Genomic DNA, 22,411 nt, shown 5'->3' on the forward strand with positions numbered 1-22,411 from the left:
TCATTACATAAAAGGGTACGGTCTTTTTTTTTTTAAAGTTTTATTCATTTCAAACGGGCCGGATCTGGCCCGCGGGCCGTAGTTTGCCCACGGCTGGGGTAGCTGCTGCACGGAGACATGTATGGTGCCGTGGTGGGAGCACCAGCCTGGACGCCCCTGCCTGGGTTGGGATCCCTGCGTTGGGATCCCTGCGCGGCCATCCTTAGCTCTGTGCCTGATGCAGATCAGCACTTTCTGTGCCTGTTACTTCGTCTGGGGTAGTTTGCCTCGGGCACTCTGAGGATGAGGTGAGTTACAGTATGACCCGGGGTGGAGCCTGGAGCCTGGGCACTCGACATGTGTTAGCTGTGCAGTGAGATTTCTTTCTCATGAGTTGGCTTTCAGGTGGCTTTGCTGGAAAGAAAGACAGGCAGTAACCGTGAAATCCTGTTCTCCTGTGTCTGCTTCAGTTTCTCTTTCCATGGGCCTTTGTGACCAGCCGCCTCTGTGATGTGTGCGTTTCACAACTATTTGAAAGCTCGCTCTGTGCTGGGTTCGGGGGTGCATGAGGGATTGGTTGTGGGCCTGCCTTTCCGGGGAGCAGCTCAGTGCCGGAGGCCACAGTGAGCATGAACACGGTGTGGCAAAGTGGCAGGAGTCATAGAGGCAGGTGGGCGAGGTGTGGGAGGGAACCTAAAGGAGCGAGCCTGCTGAGTGGGGATGTTGAGGGAGGAGTGGGGGGAGCCAGCCATTGACGATTCAGGTGCCGTGGGCCCGGGCAGGTGTGTGTGCGGAAGCCCAAGGCCTCCGTGTGTCCCTTAGGTGTGTTGAAGGGAAGGAAGGGCCAGTGCCCCTGGTGGGACAGTGAGAAGGGGCCAGTGGTGGGGAGGGTGCAGGCAGAGGTCACCGTGCAAGGTCTGCAGTGGGGGAGCCTGGGAGGAAGCAGGTTTTGAGTGAGGTGGCGGAACGGGGGTTGAGTGTGAGGGGCTGCGGAGCAGGCATTGCTTGGAGGACGGCAGGAGGGGCATTTGCCTCCATCTGAGCGACAGGAGCACTAAGTTTGTGCCCGTCCTTAGCCCTTGACCATTCCCTCTCACTGTTTTTCCTTCTTTCAAGCATTTTGGTCTTAGAGTCTTTCTAGTTCGTTAATGACCCCCCTTGAGAAATGGCCCGTGTCTTGGGCTTTGCTGACATGGCATCTGCTGTGGTTGGTGATTAACTCGTTGGTTAGTGGGAAGCGTGACCATCCTTCCCCCACTCACTGGGTTTGTACCCACCTGAGCGCGTGCCTCGATGAAGCTGGACCAGGGAGTTTGTGAGAGATGTTGACTGCGAGGTGTGCACACTCCCTTCCCTTCCCGGCAGGCGCTCTGCCAGCCTCCCCTTCGTTTGGAAGCGAGAAACAAAATTCCCAGCAGATGGGACCGTGTTTACCACGTTGAACACTTCCCACCCCACACCCCGCCCGAGACAAAGTGAAATTAGTTCACCCACTCGAATGGTTTATCCTCGCCAACAGATTTCATTTCAGTTGATCTTTTAAGGGGGTGGGTGTTTTGAAAGAGTTGTATGGAGGCAGTGAGGCATGATCCGCGTGGCCAAAACCGAGCCATGTGTGCCTCCCAGCTGCGAGCGAGTCCTGCCCTGCGTGGACAGTGTCTTCTCTTTCCCTCCCCAGCCGCGATGGGTGCACAGCCTCGAGGTGTGCTAGCCTTAGCGCAGGACTGTTTTCGAACTGGCTCTTGCATCTCTGTGAAAGCAGAATGTGGCGATAAGTGTAGCTTCCTCATTCTTTGCCAGGAGGGGAGTGGAACTCTGCCCAGCAGGCCTCCTCTCTCCTGCCCCAGCCCCCTACAAACTGCCGGGCTCTGCCCTCTGGTGGCGGGGATAACTTCCCCGTTTCCATGGTTTTGCATTTCAGTTCTGTATCCACTATCCAGCAGCCACCTGGATGGCGAGGACTCCCTGTATGTAAAGGGCCCAGCCTTAGTGAGAGAAAGACGGGAACACACGGACTTTAAAAAGGGGGACGTGCTCGACCCAGGTCTTGGCATATCCCAGCCGTGTCTAAGCGCCCAGGTCAGGGCACCAAGGGCGTTGACATTGCAGTGCAGCCATCACCACCGTCCGTCTCCAGGTGCAGTCTGTTGTCCGCCTGTTCCCTGCTGCCTTCATGATCCTGGTCTCGGGCGGAGGCTGGGGTCCATTCCAAGTGGGGGGCTGAGCATTGATTTTGTGATGTGTTGTTAACATCCAGTCTTTTTTCCCACCTCCAAAGGCCCAGCAATTATGTAGTGCAGTCTTTTGTGCCAAAAAGTTCATGATCCCTGAACACATCATAACCCCTTAGATTTCGAATAAAACCTTGTTAGTGGTCCACGCTCGACACTTGTGGCAGCGTTAGAATCAAATTCCTGTTAAAGAAAAAAGATCCGCTGCGTCTCAGGCCCTGCCGCCCCTCTCGGTGTGCGGTATGCGCAGGCCCGGGAGTCGGTGGCTTTGCATGCTGAGCTTGCACTTCTGCCCCTTTTCTGCTGCTCTGGGCATTTTTGCTCCTTATCAATTTTCCTGTAACCAATACCACTCGCTTATGTGTGGGCCGTGTTTTCATGCATATGCGCGTCCCTCTGCATACTTGCTGGAGAGTATTTTGAAGGGAGATTCATCTGACAAAAGATGGGATGCCAGCATTTCTGCCTCAGGGTTTACAGGCTCTGGGCTCAGGGCCCGGCTTTCGAATCTGAAAGCTGGAGTTGGCTGGGTGACCTCTGGGGCCCTGCTATTGGCTGTTCCCTGTGCCTCTTCCCCACGGGGTTGGGGGGGTGGGGGTGGGAGGAGTTGGGGAGGAGCCACTCAGAGATGCCGAGCAGATGTGCTCCTAGCGGGGAGGAGGGTGGGGAAGGAATGGTCCATTGGGAACCCTGCAGTGGCTCAGGGAGGTCTGGTTAGGGTCCCAGGGGTATCACTGCTCAGCAGGAGGTGAAGGGGGCCAGCCACTCTAGAATTCATTGAGATAAAGATCAAGCCTTCATTTCCCCTAGTTTCCCGCCTTTTGTAAGTTTTGTCTGCATCATGTTCATATAGTGTTTACTTGTCTCCTGTGTAGAGTAAGGTTGATATAAATAAAGGAGCTTTGCCCAGAAAGAAAGGTGCCAGAGACCAATTCCAGCATGTCATAATTTCAAGAGTTTCTTCAAAAGGTTGATGAGACTTGGGGACTCAACGGGGTTGAGTCACACATGTAGTCACTAGGCATTTCCCCAAACCTGAATAGGATACATTAAATTGATTCTTGGCTGCCAGACAGTTAAAGGGCATCTTAATCTACGTGTTATTGCCTCCTACTGGCCAAACACCTGAACAGCCGTAGGCTAATTCCCCCATTCTGACAACGGACTCTGTACCAAACCCTGACCCTTTGAAGTGTATATCTCTGCCTCGCCTCAGGACAAGTTGTGTTAATAAAAAGTATGGGGTCCTGGGGACGGAGAGAACCTAAGGCCTTAGACTTAAGACCTTAGATCTTAGCTCCTTTAGCTAAGCTCCTCTGACCCCCAATGCCTTTCAAAATTATATCTCGTCTCCGGGCTCTTTATTAGTCTCTGGATTCCTATTTAACATCTACGCACAGCCTTCTCCAGATTCCTGAACCCTTCTTGATGCTGGGACAAGAACCCTGGCAGAAAGGAGCCTTGATTAATATCTATTGGGTGTCCCAAAAAATGTATACACACTTTGAATGCTTATAAAGTCAGTGTTTATTTTCAAAAGTTAGGAGAATCTATATAAATGAGCTCTAGGCACTGCCGATAACACGAAGCAACAGAATTGCAAACATCAAGAATCATTTCATTTGGTATTTGTGCACCCTCAATTTGTCAACTGTTGCTGGTTTTGTGCTGTAAACTATATCTTTTATGTATCCCCATAAAAAAGTCTAGTGGATAAATTTTCTTTGTTCAAAGCTTAGTCTGGCTTCACCCATTATTTCAAATCAGTTAAACCTGAAAAGGAGTGAAAATTAAGTGAGTTATCAGCTATTAAAGTGTGAATACATTTGGGGGGGGGGCGGCGTACTGTGTGTATGTGTTGTATTCTATGCACAATTTTCTGTTGGGGTGTTGGTTTTCTCTCTGATTTCCTAAAACATTTTGGATTTTAGGATTATTAATTTTGTCATATAATGCAGAATTGCTGTCCCCTTCTCCCATTTTATTCTGCATATGGCGTGTTTTATGGTGGCTTTAAAGTTCTGTATTATAGTCAAATTATAGTCTAGCTTTTGCATTGATCTTTAAAAGTTGCAATTCCTTCTAAAACTTTTACAGATATTTGCCCATATTTTCTTATTGGTTTTGTTTTTCTTTTGGGTTTTTAATTTTCATGTGTTCTCTCTGAAATTTATTTTGGTGTAAGGGACTGAGACTAGAACGCTGGCTCAATATTTTTCCTCAGTGGCTACTAGTTTACTACTCTTATTTGAAAAAGTCCTTTTAATCATTTATTTGCAATTTTGATGTTATCATGAACTAATTTTCCATAAGTGCTTGCATTTATTTCTGGATCTGCTATTCCATTTCACTCATTTTCCTATGTTAGTGCTAGTATCATAGCACTTTAATTGTGGGCTTTATTAATATGCCTTAGGACCTGGTGATCCAAGCCCCTCTAAGAGTGGGATAGGAGGGGGCATTGATCTGTATATTCTCTCAGAATTTGACTGTTATCTCAGCAACTTGAGGCTATGTCCATAGAATGTCATGAAAGGCTTGTACAGAATAGTGATTCTTAAAATAATGAACCACCTGTATTCGAACTACTTGCGGATTTTAAAAAATTCAGCTTCCTGGGCCACACCCAGAATTCCTGAACATAAGTTGTATTTGGGAACTGTTTTTATAAGCTCTCAGATGATTCTTAAGAGCCCTATAAGAAACGTACACTTAGATAAAACAGTAGTCAAATTCTTCCTGTTTAAATGTTTAAAAACACCACCACCATTTTTTAGTAATTATATGTATATATTGGTGCACATGTAATCAGAGTTATGATTATATCCTGTCAGTCAACTTATGTAATCCATGTGCTAAGAGCACAAGGGTACACCTTGCACTTGAGATTTGAACTTAAGATGTGTATTCACACTCCCTGATTTTACACACACACACACACACACACACACACACACACACACTCAAGCTCCTATTATACTTTAGGTCAAAGTGAAATGATTGCCCTAGAGTAGCTTGCAGTTAGGTTGTGGAAAATATATGTACATCTTGCGGACACTTACAGAGGGCAGTGTGTCAGTTGCAAGGTAATCCAAGTAAACAGTGAATGTGTTGGTTGATGGGAGAGAGAATAAAGAAACACCAGCATGCAATGGGGCAACCAAAGGTTTCCTGGGTGGGAGACACAGCAGTCTTCCTATTGCAACCAGAATTAAAGACTCAGTAAGTATTTTTTCCGTTGAGAAGCAGAGCGCTTTACTCCATCTGGTTGTGCTTCCTGAATTTCTCGTGTCATTAGGTCTCTTACCTGATTGCCTGGGATTATGTTATCAGCAGATTTTCCACCTGGGCTGGTGTCTTGTCCAACACAGGTATTTTGTTCAGTGTGCCTTTCCTTCAAACATGTTCTTTATCTTCATCACTTGTGATCACCCTAGGATAGTGGTCCCAGCCAACAAGACAGGAATGGAACGCAGGCTGCATGCTTCATCACCCTGCCTTTTTGCGTCTGTTCTTGCATTTAGATTCGGGAATACCCCATCGATGCCCAAAGCAAGCAGCTGCCCTTCCTGCGGAACCCAGATATCTTGGTGGGAGAAAATGACCTCACTGCCCTCAGCTATCTCCACGAGCCTGCCGTTTTGCATAACTTAAAGGTCCGTTTCCTGGAGTCCAACCATATCTACACGTACTGTGGTAAGTGGGGGCGTCTCTTGGGTGCATGCCTTTGAACGTGCATACAACCTTCAGATTTTCCGTGTGAAACTCCAGTGGTTAAGAATCCTACTTTCACTCTCATTTGTATAATAAGCACCTCCCATCTGAGACCCTGCGAAGGTTTGCAGACAGTGGATGGGGCTTCATTCGGCTGCCCGACTTCTCTGTGGGTGACTGGTGTTAACCCAGCTCTCCCAGGGAGCAGGGCCCACACTGTGTGGCTTGACAGGCTTGGGCACAGCCTGGAGTCTTAGGAGAACGTTGTCCTAGCTCGGGCGTCCCTATCACCACCGAGCGCACTCCCGTGTCTGTACCTGGCTTATTTTTCGGTGAAAGAACCACCTTTTTCTCTGACCCCCTCGCTGGCCCAGGTACCAACATGGTGCATGACGAACATTTGTCAAGTTCATAAACAGAAGCCATGACAAATGCTTCCACCTAAAAGCCCTGGAATTCTCTCATACTTGTTTTTCTAGAAATTTCTCAGTTTCCCGTTCTAAATGTGGGTTCCTCTTTGCAGAGTATCGTTCAGTGGTGTGGTGGAAACAGGAGCCCTGTAAGCCGTTGCTGGAGGGACATTTTATTTTAGGAGGCTGAGGCGCCAGGCTGAGAGCTGCCTCATGGGGCTGAGAGCCTGGTGTCTGTGATCATGGGTGGGGCTGTAGGGCACGAGGGACCTGCTCACCCTGATATTCCACGTTGGTCTGGAATCGATCCCTTAGCTTCTAAGTTAGAGTGAGCTTTCCTGCCAGCTTTGAGAAGTGGCGAATAGCAGGTTTATTTCGGCACTTGTGAGGTAGTTTTGCAAAAGCTCCTTCATCCGAATTGCAAGTGGGAGTTTATTTGAAAGAAACCATCAATTACTAGAGCCTTCCATAAGTGTTCTTATTAATAAGATTTTTTAAATCTCCCCTTTTAGGAGAACATGACAAATGACCATCAGCTTCACTTTTTATTTTTATTATTGAAATTATTGACAGTAGTACAGACGTCCCTCTTTCTACCCTCCTCTTTCCCCCCTCCACCCAGCCCCTGCCCACCCCAGGCCTTCGCTACACTATTGTGTCCTTGGTCTATGCACATATGCATATAAGTTCTTTGAACAGCTTCACTTTTTAAAAGCATCCCCTCTAAGAGAGGTCCTGGTGTTTGTACGTATCTATCAGATGCTTCAGCTGTGAGAGTGGCTGGTGCAGCACAGAATTCAACTCAGTAAGAGGCACTCATTTCTGCCCTGGAGGGAGCTGAGACATTTTAGGAAAATGTGTGACCTCAGCGTGTCATACCAGAATCTGAGCTGAATACACATGAATGAGGGTTTTATACAACTCTGCTAGCCAGTGCCTGGTAACTACACACATACGTCTTGACTTAGTCGAGCGATTGGTTAGGACCATTCTGTTACCCTATGAGCAGGGGCCTTCATGAGCCGGTGCTGGGGGCCCTTGTGCTCCGGAATCTGATTGCTCTGCCTGTTTACAGGTATTGTGCTTGTTGCCATTAATCCTTATGAGCAGCTGCCAATCTATGGACAAGATGTCATCTATGCCTACAGCGGCCAAAACATGGGTGATATGGACCCCCACATCTTTGCTGTGGCAGAAGAAGCCTACAAGCAGATGGCCAGGTAAGAGCCACCTCAGCCCAGAAGTCTTCCTGGGTCGCTGGGGAGGTGGGGCAGACTTTGCTGCTTTAGCTCAAGGGTGGGAAGGGTGGTTCCAGAACTGAGGAAACATCTTCGAAACAAAACCAGCCCAGGTCCTGCTTCTTACCATGTCTCCTCATGTCTTCATTGTATTCTTGTGAGCCCGAACCTCGGCTTGGAGAGCGGTGGCTCCTGAGACTGATCTCATTGAGCAATGCAGTAAATGCCTGGCATTTCGTCTCTCTGACTTCCCTTTGGCCCTCTCTCCTCCGCTCCTGCTGTGATGAATCCCTGTTATAGCATCACCATTCCCTTTACAGATCTCACTGAGGCCTCTCTCTCTCAAAGGAACCAGGACTTTTGGCAAATTCTTGAGATGACAAGCATTTGGGGCTGAAATAGAAATTTCAAATTAATAGTCATGCATAGTGGTTTCGGGTTTAGCCATTTAAGTAGACCTCACTTTTGCTCTTTTCCCCTCCCTGTCTTTGAAGGATAGGTGCAGGTTATTTCCTCAGAAGATGGGCTAGAAGGTTGTATTAGGGTTCTCTAGGGAAACAGAACCAATATGAAGTGTGTGGGCGTGTGTGGGTGCATGTGGAGAGGAGAGAGAGAGAGAGAGAGAGAGAGAGAGAGAGAGAGAGAGAGAGAGAGAGAGGAGAGAGAGAGAGATATGGAGGATTTTTATTTCAAGGAATTGGCTCAAGGCTTGCAGGTTAGAGAAAAGAGTTGATGTTGCATTTTGAGACTGAAGGCAGTCTACCGGCAGAGTTCTCTCTTTGGGAAGAGGTGAAATCTTTTTTCCTATGACCTTCAACTGATTGGATGAGGCTTGCCCACATTGTGGAAAGGAAATCTGCTTTACTCAAAGTCTACTGATTTAAATGTTAATCTCATCTAAAAAATCCCTTCACAGCAGTATCTGGACTAGTGTTTGACCAAATGCCTGGGTACCAGGTCCTAGCCCAAGTTGACACACAAAATTCACTACCACAGTGTTGGGCTTTGAACTCTTCAGGCATAATGTAGGGAAAGACAGTTTTATCGAAGGTTCAGTGGAAATGCATATTCCAGTTAACACTAAAATGCTGTATCCTTTCAGCCAAGTCTTCCTTTCCGCCTCTGGAGAATACCTGTGGAGCCAGCAGCATTCATAGGAAAGTTCTTGGGAGGGAGCTGGGGGTTCGCTTAGGCTAATTTAGGGAGAGGAGAGACAGGAGAATCCCACTTAAGGTGGTCTGTTTATCCAGTGGGTTTTCAAGTATAATTTTCATCCTAATGAAAGTTCCCATGAGGGGAGATTGTTTCATAGGCTTTCTTACTGATTTGTAATGTTTTATTGCTGACTGTGAAGATTAGTGTATAAAAAGTTGGCTTTATTATAGTTATACAGTGACCATATTCAAAATAAGCTGTGATTAGGGAACTAAACAGTTTAATAAATACAATGATCTGAAACCATTTCATTTCTCCACAATGTGGTAAGAGACGGTGGAGCTAAAACGGTTGCAACTGTTGGCCTCTTGAATACCACGAGAAGCATATGAATGTGCTATCAGGGCTTGACTAGGACCCACTTAGCTTGGTGTAACCTACTGACGCACGCCTCCTAATGGAAAGGTTGGTTCAAGGTCAGAGCCTGCAGAGAGAAGAACGAGTCTTAGTGTGTTGTAGCCCACAGCCCTGCTGGTGTTTTACTGTTGGAGGTCAAGTGTGTGGCACAGCGGAGGGAGACCCGGGGTCTGAATGGGCTTCTGTGCCTTGGGAGAATCACTTAAGCTGAGTCTCCATTTGCTTCTTGTGAAGACAACTATCTCCCCTCCTTTACGGGATGGTTTTTTATCTGAAACAGAAGGCGAGCGTGGCTTGGTTCTCATGACTTCCTACCATGCTAACGCTCTGGCAGCTCTCTAAGACTTGTCCTCTCATGGATGCTATCGATATTTGATTGCTTTTCATCCCATCCTCATTTCTTAGCCAGTTGCACTTAGATGTATCAGAAGTTGCCTTTCTTCATCAAAGACCTCTTGAGATCCCCCTATAGCTTTGAGAATCTCTGTACCTCCAGCTTTATTCACAGTATAGGTCCTCTCGACTAGATGGCCCCATTCTTCCCTTCCATGCCTGAAGCTGGGGCCATGGTTACTCTACACTTGGGCTACTTCACTTTTTTGGGTCCTTATTCATACCCATTAGAAGGAAGGGGGCATTGGCATCCAGGGTGGTGGTGATCTGGTCTTGCTTAGGGCAACGCATTGATGATTAAGGGGTTTTCTTTAAAGTTGGAGAAGGGTTTGCTCCTTATGGGTTTTCTTTAAAGTTTTAAAGTTTATACTCATTTTACCTGCTGAGTCCCAGGGTGTAGCCAAATAATTTTGCTGAAATTCTTGAGCAGTTTTTGCTCACGAATGTGCATTGGAAGTGTAAGACCAGCACACGTGGCCACAGGAGAGAGCTATTTTTGAATGTTCCGTTGTCAGCAGCTCAGGGCTTCTGTTATTGATCTGAGAGCTGCCTTAGGAGAATCCTTGCTGTGCAAAGAAAGAGGAGACCACCACTCAGATGCAGGGAAGGTTCTTGCTGCATTTCCAGCATGGGCCTTCTCTGTCAGTGTCGAAGACTAGGCCACATTCATTTAGCAGGACTTGCCGACTGTGTGTTGTGCTCTTCCTGACTCATCAGTAGTTATTGGAATAATTATGTGATTTGAGTAGCCATAGCCCAGCACAGTGCACTTGGAATCGGAGCCTCTGGAACAGCTGGCTGAAATAAAGGGTGTGAGGAACAAAAGCTAATGATTTCCTGTCTCTGGAGGCTATAACTCAATTGGCCTTGGACTCAGCAGTTCTTTCTCTTGATTCACTGGGGACTGGCTTTTCTTTCTCGATATGCTCACAGGGGATTCTCCATCTGAATGTGGGGTGGGGGGGGGGGGACTCTGGAGCTCAAGGGGATGCAGGCCTTCCTCCCCATCCTGAGAGTTCACACAGGTCCTGCTGTGCTGGAGGCAAGGAAGAGGGCATGTCATAGGAGGAGGTGCTCACTGTCCATATCCCTGTTGAACTCACCAAGTCTAGACGAGAAAAAAATGGTATCCATAGTGAAGAAGAAGGAAACATCAAATCCGTGAATCTGTCCTTTGCATAAGAACCTGTAGTTCCTTGTGAGACAGGAGGCTGACCGCCCCTGCTTGGCTCTGGACTCTGCTCCTCCCTCCCAGTCTGAGATCCGAAACACTCTCTCCCTCATTTTTACCTGCCCTACCTCCAGCCTCGGCTCCTACATTAACTGCTATCAGTGAACCCTTGTGAAGCATCAGTCACCTGGTAGGCGTCTTACTCAGACTGAATGAACACTGAGAAACGTACGACCCCTCCCACATCTTAAGGAGCTCGCAGTCTGGCTGGAGAGAGAAAACATGAGTAGGCCCAGAAGCTGGACCTGCAGGGATTGTACATAGAAGCCAGGCCCCGGGTCGTTTGAATTGAGTTTGGAGACGTGACTGTCACTGATGGTCCAAGAAAACTGTAGGCGTTAAGCTGGATCTCAGCGAATTGGTTAGATGCATAGAGCAGAGGTTCTCAACCTGTGGGCCACGACCCCTTTGGCGGTCAAATGACCCTTTCACAGGGGTCACCTAAGACCATCCTGCATATCAGATATTTACATTATGATTCATAACAGTAGCAACATTACAGTTATGAAGTAGCAATGAAAATGATTTTATGGTTGGGTCACAACATGAGAAACTGTATTTAAAGGGCCAGAAGGTTGAGAACCACTGGCATAGAGGGAGAAGAAGGCATAGGTGGAATAGTGATCATGACCCTAGCATCGGGATCAGAAGGCATGGCCAGACTGCTTTATGTTCACTGGATGTCTGTCATGGAAAAGAGAGAAAAACAAGTGTTGGCAAGGATGCGGACACATCAGAAAGCTCATACACTGGCCCGTGGAAATGTAAAGTGGTGCAGCTGCTTTGTAAAGTAGCCTGGCAGTTCTTCAAAAGGTTAAACACAGAGCTACCACACGACCCAGCAATTCCACACTTAAATATGTACCCAAGAGAAATGAAAACATACGTTCGGGCAAAAACTTATTCGCAGATATTCATAGCATCATTGTTCACAGTAACCAAAAGGTGAAAACAATCTAAATATCCAAGTGTTGAATGGATAAACAACATATGGTATGCTCATACAGTGGAATATTACTTGGCTATAAAAAAAGAACACAGTGCTGATACGTGCTTCCACATGGATGGACCTTGGAAAGAAACATTGTGCTAAGTGAAAGAAACCAGACACAAAAGAACACTTACTGGTGTGGGCAAAAGTAGGGTTACAGTTGTGAGTACCCCAAAAGTAGGGTACAGTTGTGAGTACAGTTTATTCTTGGTATTATTTTTTCATTATTGTAGTATTTGTACAGTTTACAACTGTAAGCCTACTTTTGTCCACCCCCTGTCTGATAAGATTCCATGGATAGGAAATGTACAGAACAAGCAAATCTACACAGACAGAAGGTGGACTAGTGGCTGCCTAGGGCTGGAGGTTTGAGGGGAGGTGGAGAGTGATCGCTATGGACGTGTTGTTTTTGGAGGGAAGGGGATGATGAAAGGGTTCTAAAACTGATTGTGGTAATGGCTGTGCAGCTCTGCAAATGTGCAAACACCCTTTGAATTGCATGCTTTAAAATGGGAGAAGTGTGTGTTCTGTGAATTAGAGCCCAAAGAAGCTATTATACCCAGAAGGGCATGGTCAGGGAACAGCACCCAGGGGAGCTTAACTCCGCAGGGAGCGGGTCTGTAAGAGAGTCCTGGACGTGCAGTGAGAGACCCGGTGGCCAGACTGTGGAGGCCTGTGAAGGGTGGGGTGAACTTTGGGAGAAAAGTATGTCCTGTTAACAGGGTACAAAGATGGTCAAACGAGTTCAGGAGACCCTGGGTTAATCAGATGAAACATCGTCCTTCAGGCAGGGCCTCTCCGAGCAGGCATGTGGACGTGCGGTCTGAGTCTCCAAGGAGCGGGTGCATTGTGCCGGGTTTGCTGATCATATTTCTACACAAACTGTGTCCAGGGATCATCTCCAGGGGCGGATGTTCCCTGCAGCACTCGTTGGGAAACGCTGGCCTGGAGGAATGGAAACATCTAGAACAGTGGTTCTCAACCTGGGCTGCACATGAGGATCACCTGGGAATCTTTATAAAATCCTGATTTCTGGGCCTCATCCTCCGGAAATTCTGTTTCTTTGTTATGGGGTGAGGCCACAACGTTAGTAACAAAGAAACAGAATTTCAAAAACCTGAATTCTGGGCCTCATCCTCCGGAAAATCTGTTTCTTTGTTATGGGGTGAGGCCACAACGTTAGTAACAAAGAAACAGAATTTCCGGAGGATGAGGCCCAGAAATCAGGATTTTAAAAAGATTCCCAGGTGATTCTCATGTGCAGCCCAGGTTGAGAACCACTGGTTTACAGGATGAGGACATCTCAGGAGAAGCATAGATGCTTGGGGAAACACCTCGTCTGTTGTAGACAAGGTCTGTGCAGTGAATGAGAGGGAATGAGGGATCAAGCTTGAAGCCAGGTGGCGCGTGGGATGTTCTGTGCCTGTATCACCAGCACTGTACCCGGGGCACCTGATTGGCGTTCCAGGAAGAGTAGAAAGGCTCAGCACGTTAGTGCTTTTAGTTTTTAAACCACCAGGTGAGGTTGGTCAGCCCCACCCTACAGGTGAGGATAGAGACTTAAGGATGCCGAACAATTCTCCAGGCTCGCGTTCGGGTTGTCAATGGCAACAGAGGCCAGCCCCTCTCTTCCACTCATTCCCTCAGCCTCAGACTCTCTTCCGCCTGTTTATGCAAGTGAAATGCTTCTAGTGTTTTGGGGAGCCCCTTTTTCACCATGAATCTCGTTTCCATGCTGCTCCCCGGAAGGCCTTCAAATTCTCTCCAAACTACACACTTGTGGGGACCCAACCAGGGTTCATGAATTACACCCCCTCCCCACAGGCTTTCCCTCCGGTTGCTCCTCCCCATCCCAGGAACGGCCACCCACACAGGTCTTTCTGTCACCTGCGGGCCCATTGCCCTAGGTGTGCCTAGCTGCATGCCCCTCCCCCATTTCCCAGGCAACCACAGCCCCATCTTCCACTATTAGTCACAGCTTTGCAGCACAGCAGAGCCAGATGGAAATGTGTGTGTTCAATTACCTTGACTGCCTGAGTAAATAAATTTGCTTTGCAGCATCCTCACTCTCTTTCAGGAAAAACAAACAGCTCACAAAAGGAACCAGACCTGGCCAGCCCAATAAGATGGCTCGGTCCCACCCACGAGGCTAGAAAAATGCACCAACACTCTAGCCTCACCGTGGAATCTGAGACACTTTCAACCACGAGGGGAAAGGTCTGCTGCTGGCCGCACGGTGCCCCGAGGACCCCGGGCCACTCTGTTCTTGGGAAGACAGTCTGGACCTGGCAGCAGCCACTGAAGGAGGCAGTATTGCTTCTCAGCAGACAGTCTGATTCCATCTTCATGCATTTACTATCTTCACATGAGGGAGGAAAGCCTGGAGCACAGTGAAAATTTAGGGCGAATGTTAAAGCCAGTTGCTCCATGGGATGTCATTGGCTGAACAATAGGATCACTGGTGAGGTCAGGAATCGGGGAGCAGCGATTTGCTGAATGTTTACAGTCGATTCTGAAACCATGGCTTCAGTCATCCCTGACTTTCGGGTGAAGTTCTGTTTTCCTTTCTGTTCATTGTGATTTCAAGTCAGCACCAGGTTGCGTTAGGACACGGCTCATGGAGATGCTTCAGATATCTGTACACAGGAACGGCCTCTCATTTCCGCTCTGACATGGTCTCTCATCTCTTATTCCTACAACATGTCCCGAGTGGTTCCCCTTGCTCACAGGGGTGCTGGCTCACTGTGCTCGCCACCTGTGCCTCCTGGTCCCTGCCCACCTCGCTCTCCTCCCCCTGCCCTCTCGCCCGGCCATGCCAGCACTCACCCGTCACCCTCCTCAGGGGCTCCCTAGTGCTGAGGTCTGTGGCGTCATTTTGATCCTTTATAAGCTCTTAGATCCTTTATAGAGCATTCTCTATAGATTTCTACCTATTATGTTTAAAATTCTAGTTTGGGGTTTTTTGTTTGTTTGTTTGTTAATTCTCACCTGAGGATATATTTTTCATTGATTCTTAGATTGGAAAGGAAGGGAGGGAATGAGAGGGAGAGAAAGAGAGAAACATCCATGTGAGAGAAACACATCAATTGGTTGCCTCTGGCACACACCCCGACCAGGGCTAGGGATCGAACCCAAAACCCAGGTATGCACTCCTGACCGGGAATCAAACCCTTGACCCCTTTGGTTGAAGGCCGGCACTCTATCCACTGAGCCACACTGTTCAGGGCTAAAATTCTAGTTTCATCGTTGAATTTTCTGAGTGTAGGGGAAAGTTGTTTAATTGTGCAGTGACTGTCACACATGGCATCCCTATGTTAAAAGACACTGATACGCATATGTTGTCATCTTTTAAAACTATGAGGTCAGAAAGGAATAGGCCTGGGCCGTGGCCTTGGTCTAACCCAGTGGTTCTCAACCTTCTGGCCCTTTGAATACAGTTCCTCATGTTGTGACCCAACCATAAAATTATTTTCGTTGCTACTTCATAACTGTAATGTTGCTACTGTTATGAATCGTAATGTAAATATCTGATATGCAGGATGGTCTTAGGCGACCCTGTGAAAGGGTCGTTCGACTGCCAAAGGGGTCGCGACCCACAGGTTGAGAACCGCTGGTCTAACCTCTCTGACACTGCAGAGGTTGTGAATGTCGCTAAGAATTGCTTCTCTGCAGTGCACCCAGCGCGGTGTGACCTCCCACAGCACAGTCACAGGGATGAGTCTCTTGTACCTGGGGAGCCACAGCCTGTTAGGAAGGAGGAAGCCTGCAGTCCCCTGGTAGAGGTTGGGTGCGCCGTAAGAATGCGGGGAGACCGCGTCCTGGCCACTGGTCCTTTGGGGGCTGCCTGGCCATCCCCAGGACAGGTAACTCTTGCAAATGGGTTCCCTTTTTAGCAGCTTCCATGGTCGGGAGCTTCTCTGTTACAGGCGCTCTGCGAGGTCTCCGCCTGCTCTCACCCGCGGGTCTACGCCCCGTCCCACGCAGCCGTACAGAACCTGGGCCCTGGGCGTCTTCTCACGCACGGCGGCCTCGCCGGCCTGGGTCCTCCTTTCCCCAGCGCTGGGCCCAGCATCCTGGCTGCCCTCCTTCTGAGGGGGGTTTTCAGACCTGTCCCATGCGGTCACCCTGGGACCAGCTGGTCTTTCTCTCTGATTTCGGGGTCTCCGCACGTAGGTCTGCCAGGTGAGGTGAAGAGTGACGTTCTCATGCAGGACTTCTATGAGAAGATCCTATAATTGCACTGATTTCTGGCAGTCATTTCATATTGTTGACTTTTACCAAATTTGCAAGCTGTTAAATTTCTACTCCCCTCACCCCCTCCCCCATATGCACAAGAACTATTTATTGCAACTTTAATGAGGTTTAATATACCAGCAATCAACTGTGCGTGTTTAAACTGCACAGACACACATTAGATGGCACATACAGTTGGACACGCTTTGCCGTGTGTACACACTGTGAGACCCCCGCACAGCACAGATAGTGAACGTTTCATGAACGCCCCCAAGTTTCCCTGTTTCTTTGCAATCCCTCCCCCCCACCCCGCACCAGGTAACCGCCGACCTGCTTTCTGTCGCTGTAAATTCGAGCTGCTTTAAGACGTATCGCCCTCCTTCTGCGCTTGCATATTGATTTCTTTACGTGTTGAGGGGGACTAACAGGTATCGGCGTTAAATCTCACCCTTTGTCCCTGTGTTCCATCAGGGCGGCAAGTGTATCTTTTTGAGTCTGATTTTTGTATCTGATGTATCAGGTCCCCCCGGTTTGATGCAGTTTGCACCTTTAACAATCTGTTACTCGTGCACATTTAACAAATCTGTTACCTGTCTTCTTATCCATTAAGATGTGTTCGTTTGGATGGATTTTGGTAAGATGTCAGCACAGTTCTTTCCCCAGGTACTAACAGCTTAACCTGATAGAACTAAAAACGTAGTCAGGCACTTGCCTGTATTGTGCAGCCTTGTTGAAACCTGTGCGCACTGGGTTGTCAGCATGGTTTTCGGGGTGCCCATTCGAGGAGGTGGCCTGCACAGACCCCAGCCCCACCGCTTCCTTCCCGTTCCCCCCTGGTCAAGTTCTTTCACTGAAGACACCTCCATGTCCTCGAATGAAACGAGGATGCCTGTGTGCCCTTCCCTCCTCGGGTTATGGTAAGAGATAAACAGGTTCAAGTGTGCGAGGCGCCAGGCGGAGAGCCCGCGCTGGGCAGTGCGCAGGGGACCACCGCCGTTCCCCATACACAGCCTTGTGCTGATGTCAGAGTCAGACTTGTCACCCCACGTGGGTTTCGTTTGGAATTCATAGCGATGGTGACATGTGGGTAAGGTTTCGTTTTTCAAGGTGTCTGAAGTAATTTTCAGTGGAAAGAGCTAATAAAATGTGAAGCCTGGCAGGGTGAGCTGGCATTTCTGGTTACATCGGAGTGCCTTTCACGCCACGTTAGCCACTCCTCCTGTTTTAACTGCGCGTGTTTATATTTAGACCCTGGAAGACAGAGGCTGCGAACAGTCCGACATGGTGCCTAAGTTTAGTGGGGAAGGAGGATGCGAGGAGATGGGGCGGCTTGGTGCCCAGGGACAGGACGGCCTGGGTTCTCAGGACACGGCTCCATGACCTTGGCAAGTTCCAGAGGTCAACCCCACTCTGCACCAGCGTCTGCAGCTGTGAAATGGGGCAGATACAGTCTGACTCGTCAGATGGTTAGAATTCAGTGAGCTGATGAATGGAAAATGCTCAGGATGAGGACTGGTACAGAGCAGCTGTTCAGTTAAGTGTCTGATACCGTGGTGGTGGGAGTGGTGACACTGATGGTGAGTCATAGGTGATGTTTATCACGGATTCACAGGGCCCCCAAGAAAGATGTGCTGGGCTCTAACCAGTTTGGCTCAGTGGATGGAGCGTCGGCCTGCGGACTGAAGGGTCCCAGGTTCAATTCCAGTCAAGGGCATGTATGTACCTTGGTTGTGGGCACATCCCCAGTGGGAGGTGTGCAGGAGGCAGCTAATCGATATTTCTCTCTCACCGATGTTTCTGGCTCTCTATCCCTCTCCCTTCCTCTCTGTAAAAAAATCAATAAAATAAAAAAGAATATTTAATAAATAAATAAATGAATGAAGGAAAGAAGGAAGGAAGGGAGGGAGGGAGGGAGGGAGGGAGGGAGGAAGGAAGGAAGGAAGGAAGGAAGGAAGGAAGGAAGGAAGGAAGGAAAGAAAGAAAAGAAAGAAAGAAGTGCTGGAAGAAGAACCCAACACGGAGTGGGGTCCCTGTACAGGCCGCCCTCCGAGGACAGTCCAGGGGCAAGCGAATGTGTAAGGAAGGCAGCTTCACGCGGCTGGCAGGTTCCTCCGGCTGTTTTACAGGTCTGTGTGTGAGAGGAGAATTATAGAGGCTGGAAGATGGTTGCCAGTCTATCTGGAGGGAACATAGCATTGACTGTATTATGTTTAAAATCACTCATTGTCCGATGCAGAAACCCGTGAGGAGCAGAGAGAGGTTTTGATCAAGGGAAGAAGCCCGGAAGTTGAAAGTGTGTTTAAAAGGGGGGGTTCCTTCAGGGTCAGTAGACGATTCTCAACCCTGGCCGCCCACATCCAGGCTGCCCGCAGGGGCTGAGCTCATCCGATGGGACTCAGGTGCTGATAGGTATTCACTCCCAGGTGCTGTCTGTGTGAGGCAGAGAGAGAACTTCTAGAAACCACCCGTGTGACCCAGGAAATGCACCTGGTCTTTGCCAGGAGCAGGGCCTTGGGAAGCGAGGGACTCTTCTGTGAGGAAGCCTGCGGCTAGCGGCCCGTCCTGGAGAGAGCCCGCGTCTGCCTCCTGTAGGACCGCAGTGGGCGCATTTAAAACCAAATGCTTTCTGAGCCTGCCTGGGGATCGATGGTGTGGGAAGCCAGAGGAGGGGCACGTACGGCCAAAAGATGACAGAAATTAATTCAGACCTCTCTATTCCCAGAACCAGAGAACAAAACGCTGCAGGATCAATAGCCTGCTTTAGAAAAGATGTCCTTTTTAGTTAAAAAGGGAATTAACTTCTTGAGAAAAGCAATACTAAGAGTACTTAGAGTGATGGGATGTCTTTTTAGAAAGTGCCTTATACCTAGCGGCAGAGCGAGAAAGAGCAGGGGGAAGCCCCCGCGCCCAGCAACTTCTCTGATTAGTCACCCTTGCCAGCTAATAACAGCTCTGCCTCCCACATCACGTGTGCTGAGAGGGTATTGAGAACAGACGAATATAGGTGTAGGAACTAGTTAGAGTCTAGCTGAATTGAGTTTAAATTTCTAGTACCAATCTTTATTTAGGATATTGAGGATCAATCTAGAGGGTGGGGTAAAAGAGCTGTATAATTGTTCATATGGAAAATAAAAGACTATAATTAATGAATATGAGTACAAGAATAAGTTGTGTTTTGCGTACTCACACTGTAAACCTGCTTTTCCCCACCCTAGATTCCCTCTCTGGTTTGTTCTGCTTCCCCACTGGGTCCCTGGGCCCCTGAAGTTTTATTCCTTATGTCATTGCCCAGACTGACCCGTCACGATTGGAATTCGTGTGAATGACCTCTAGCTCAGCGGCCCAAAACAGAGATTTCTTTTCCCGTTTGCGTGCGATTGTTATTTTGACAGTTCCGTTCATTTGACTTCCTTGTATTGGTAGAGCCCCTTGCTTTATTTCCCAGGGTATGTGTTCATGAAACACCTAGAACGGCTAAGATTTCCTCACATGGAACTGGAAGGCTTTCGAGGTCAAATCTTTTATGAAAGGGATTCCTTTTTTAGTATTCCCAGTGGTATCACATAACGACGGATTTCTCAGAAGGCTAAGTGATGGATGACTAGTTTGTGAGGCCATTTGTCAAAGACACGGCTAGCTTGAACGCTGGTCCCTAACAGCCTGGACCAAGAACACGAGCTTGAGTGAGAGGCTTGATCCAGAGTGGCCGACACAAGAAAGGCGGGTGTGGGTGGATTCAGCAGGAGGGCAGTGGAGGCAGACTTGAGCCCTGGTTAGTTTGTGTCCTGTCATTTGTAGTTTAATAACAACCCTTCGGCCCACCTTTTAAACGTCATAGAGGAAAATATTAAGAAAAACTGTGACTCTACCACTTCTTGTTGTGTAATAGGTTGGAATTCCTCCACTAACTTGGGGAGGGAGGCCTGGGGCGGGGCTGGGTGGAGGAGGACAAAGAGGGGGAAAAGGGGGACATCTGTAATACTGTCAACAATAAATTTACAAAAAGGATAATAGTGTACTTTAAAAGTGTGTTTAGGAACTTTTCATTTCTCACACGTCAGCCAGGCTTGATGTGGAGGTCTGTTGTGTTTGTGTTTGATTTACTGTCTTCTCTCCCAAGTAGAGAATAAATGGCTCTGGAGTGTAACACGGTCTCACATTATTCTTACTTTAGACAAGTGAAGTGCAACAGTGCAAGCTGGACGATCCCAGAGACGGGGGGGATAGATCTTCATCTGAGCTCCCTCGGAGAGAAGTGTGCTGCCTCTTTCATTCGTTTGGGTTATCTGTCTGTCTGCTTCCCTCCCTCCCTCCCTTCTTTCCTTGTGATTCTTTAAAACTGCTTGTGAAATACACCATGTATTAGCCTGAGGGTGGTAGTTGAAATGGTTACACTCTAACACGGTTGTGTTAGGATGCTGGGTTACCATGACAACCTCCTCATCTCAGAGGCGGCCGTGCGGTGCAGTGGTCCGGAGCATGGGTGCTGGAGCCAGCTGCCAGAGGCTGAGTCTCGTGCCGCCACTGCCTAGCTGTGTGGCCTCAGACAGGGCACCTGCACTCCCTGTGTCTATCTCCTCATCTGTCAGGTGGGGATGATCACAATAGGACCTCATTCCTAGGACTGGTCTGTGAATCTGTTGTTGGGCACATGGAAAGTGCCTGGCATGCGGGAGGTGCTGTATGAGTGAGCTGTTATAATCTGGGTAAAGCATTCCATAGTGGAGTATTCATCCAATTCAAACAGTATCTTTACATTGGCATGTTAAAGGATTTCAGATGTGTCTTTAGACGTTTTTACGAGGTCTACAGCATGCAAAGAATGACCCGTCTAAGTAGTTAAGATCTTCCTCAACATATCTCTGTCTTTACATTAAGACAATGTTTTGAGCGGTTTTAGGTTTACAGCAAGATTGCAAGGGAGGCACAGAGCGTTCCCACATACTCCTGCCCCATACACATAGCCTCTCTCAGTGTCCACATCCCCCTGCCCGAGCGGTACGTTGGTTACAATGGATCGGCCCACATTAACACCTCATAGTCACCCAAAGTCTGCAGTTTACATCGGGTTTCTGCTTGGTGTACGTTCATGTCCTTATACGTTTGTCTCAGACATAATGACATGTGCCCGTCATCATGGGCCATCTCAGCCCTGAACGTCCTTTGTGCTTCATCTCTCCCCTGGCAACCGCTGGTCTGCTGACTGACTCCACAGTTTTGCGTTTTCCAGGTGCCATGTAGTTGGAATCATACAGTCTGTCGCCCCTGCTTGTCTGCCAGGGGGTGGGCTGGGGACGCCCCGGGGTTCTTCCTGCGACGCCAGCACATCCGAGAGGAGAAGCCTCTCTGGGAACGCAAGGAAGGGAAGGGCTGGACCCATGGCGCTACCTGCCCCGCACTCCACATGGGCGGCTTATAAATAGAACTCAGCTCTCCAGGGGCCGCCGTGGAACTGGAGTGGGAACATGATCCTTGGATATTACATGCGCTGAGTACTTAGCTCCTATGCGGTCAGAGCTTTAATTTCTTTTTTCTGAGTAGACCCTTAGGACTCTGACCGCTAAGTGTCAATTAAGTTGTTTCCAATGACCATGACAGCCTGCCCGATGGTTTGAATTCTGAGCTGTGCCTGAGTGCACAGCCCTTCCTGAGGGAGGGCGCAGGGGGGTGAGGGGGGTAGGACATCAGTGTCTGACGGCAGAGGACTCGGGGACACCGGTCCACCTCCCCCAGGCCTGGAACCCAGGGCCTGTAGGACCCTCACCCAGCCCCCCCCCCCCTCCAGGTGCCCAGGATGTGTCTCCTTCCCGCCTTGAGGCCGGGCTTTCTTGTTGGCAGGGTCCGTAGGATCTCGTGCTTGGAGCGTTCTGGCCCAGCCCCTGCTCACAGCAGAAGTGCCCTTTAGTGACTCCCGCCTTGGGAGGAAGCTTTTGACTGTAGACTCACTGTGGCCGTGGGCTCCGTCCCAGCCTCGGGGTGCCTCACCGTAATTTCGTGTATCCCTCTCCCCTAACTCAGCCTCCATCCTAACCTCTCTCTGGCCCCCAGCCTTACTCTTTCCCCTACAGAATCCAAAGTTGTTTCCCCAATCTTATCTGCCCTCCCCCTGACTTCCTCACTCTAAAAAGGTTTTGATACCATTTTGTATTCATAGAGTTCTGTCTTTGTATCCTTAAGTCTGGCGTTATTTCTTTTTCAGATTTTTTAAAGATGGTATCATCCCACTAAAGTATTTTCTTTTTCTTTTTTTTTATCGTTGCATCCAAGATTCTTTTTCATTATTCTGCCTAGCCTGTCGCCTAGTTATTAACTCTGTCCATGGTCCTGACACAAATATTTTGGTTGAACAAATTCTCAATTAAAAATCCTTGGTGTCCCCATCCTCTAGCTTAGTTAAAAACACAACAGTAGTAGGTGAT

At 48.6% G+C, this 22,411-nt stretch overlaps 1 protein-coding gene across 1 annotated transcript in view; it reads left to right on the plus strand.

Annotated features, from left to right (window-relative positions):
* Positions 1 to 22,411, plus strand: part of MYO5B (myosin VB) — a 177,626-nt gene that overhangs the window by 63,124 nt on the left and 92,091 nt on the right. The window contains exons 4-5 of the mRNA XM_023750796.1: positions 5,735 to 5,906; positions 7,410 to 7,554. Of these exons, the coding sequence (XP_023606564.1) occupies positions 5,735 to 5,906; positions 7,410 to 7,554 (317 nt within the window). The remainder of the gene's footprint in view (positions 1 to 5,734; positions 5,907 to 7,409; positions 7,555 to 22,411) is intronic.

The sequence above is a fragment of the Myotis lucifugus genome, unplaced genomic scaffold, assembly GCF_000147115.1.
Source record: "Myotis lucifugus unplaced genomic scaffold, Myoluc2.0 scaffold_16, whole genome shotgun sequence".
NCBI lineage: Eukaryota > Metazoa > Chordata > Mammalia > Chiroptera > Vespertilionidae > Myotis > Myotis lucifugus.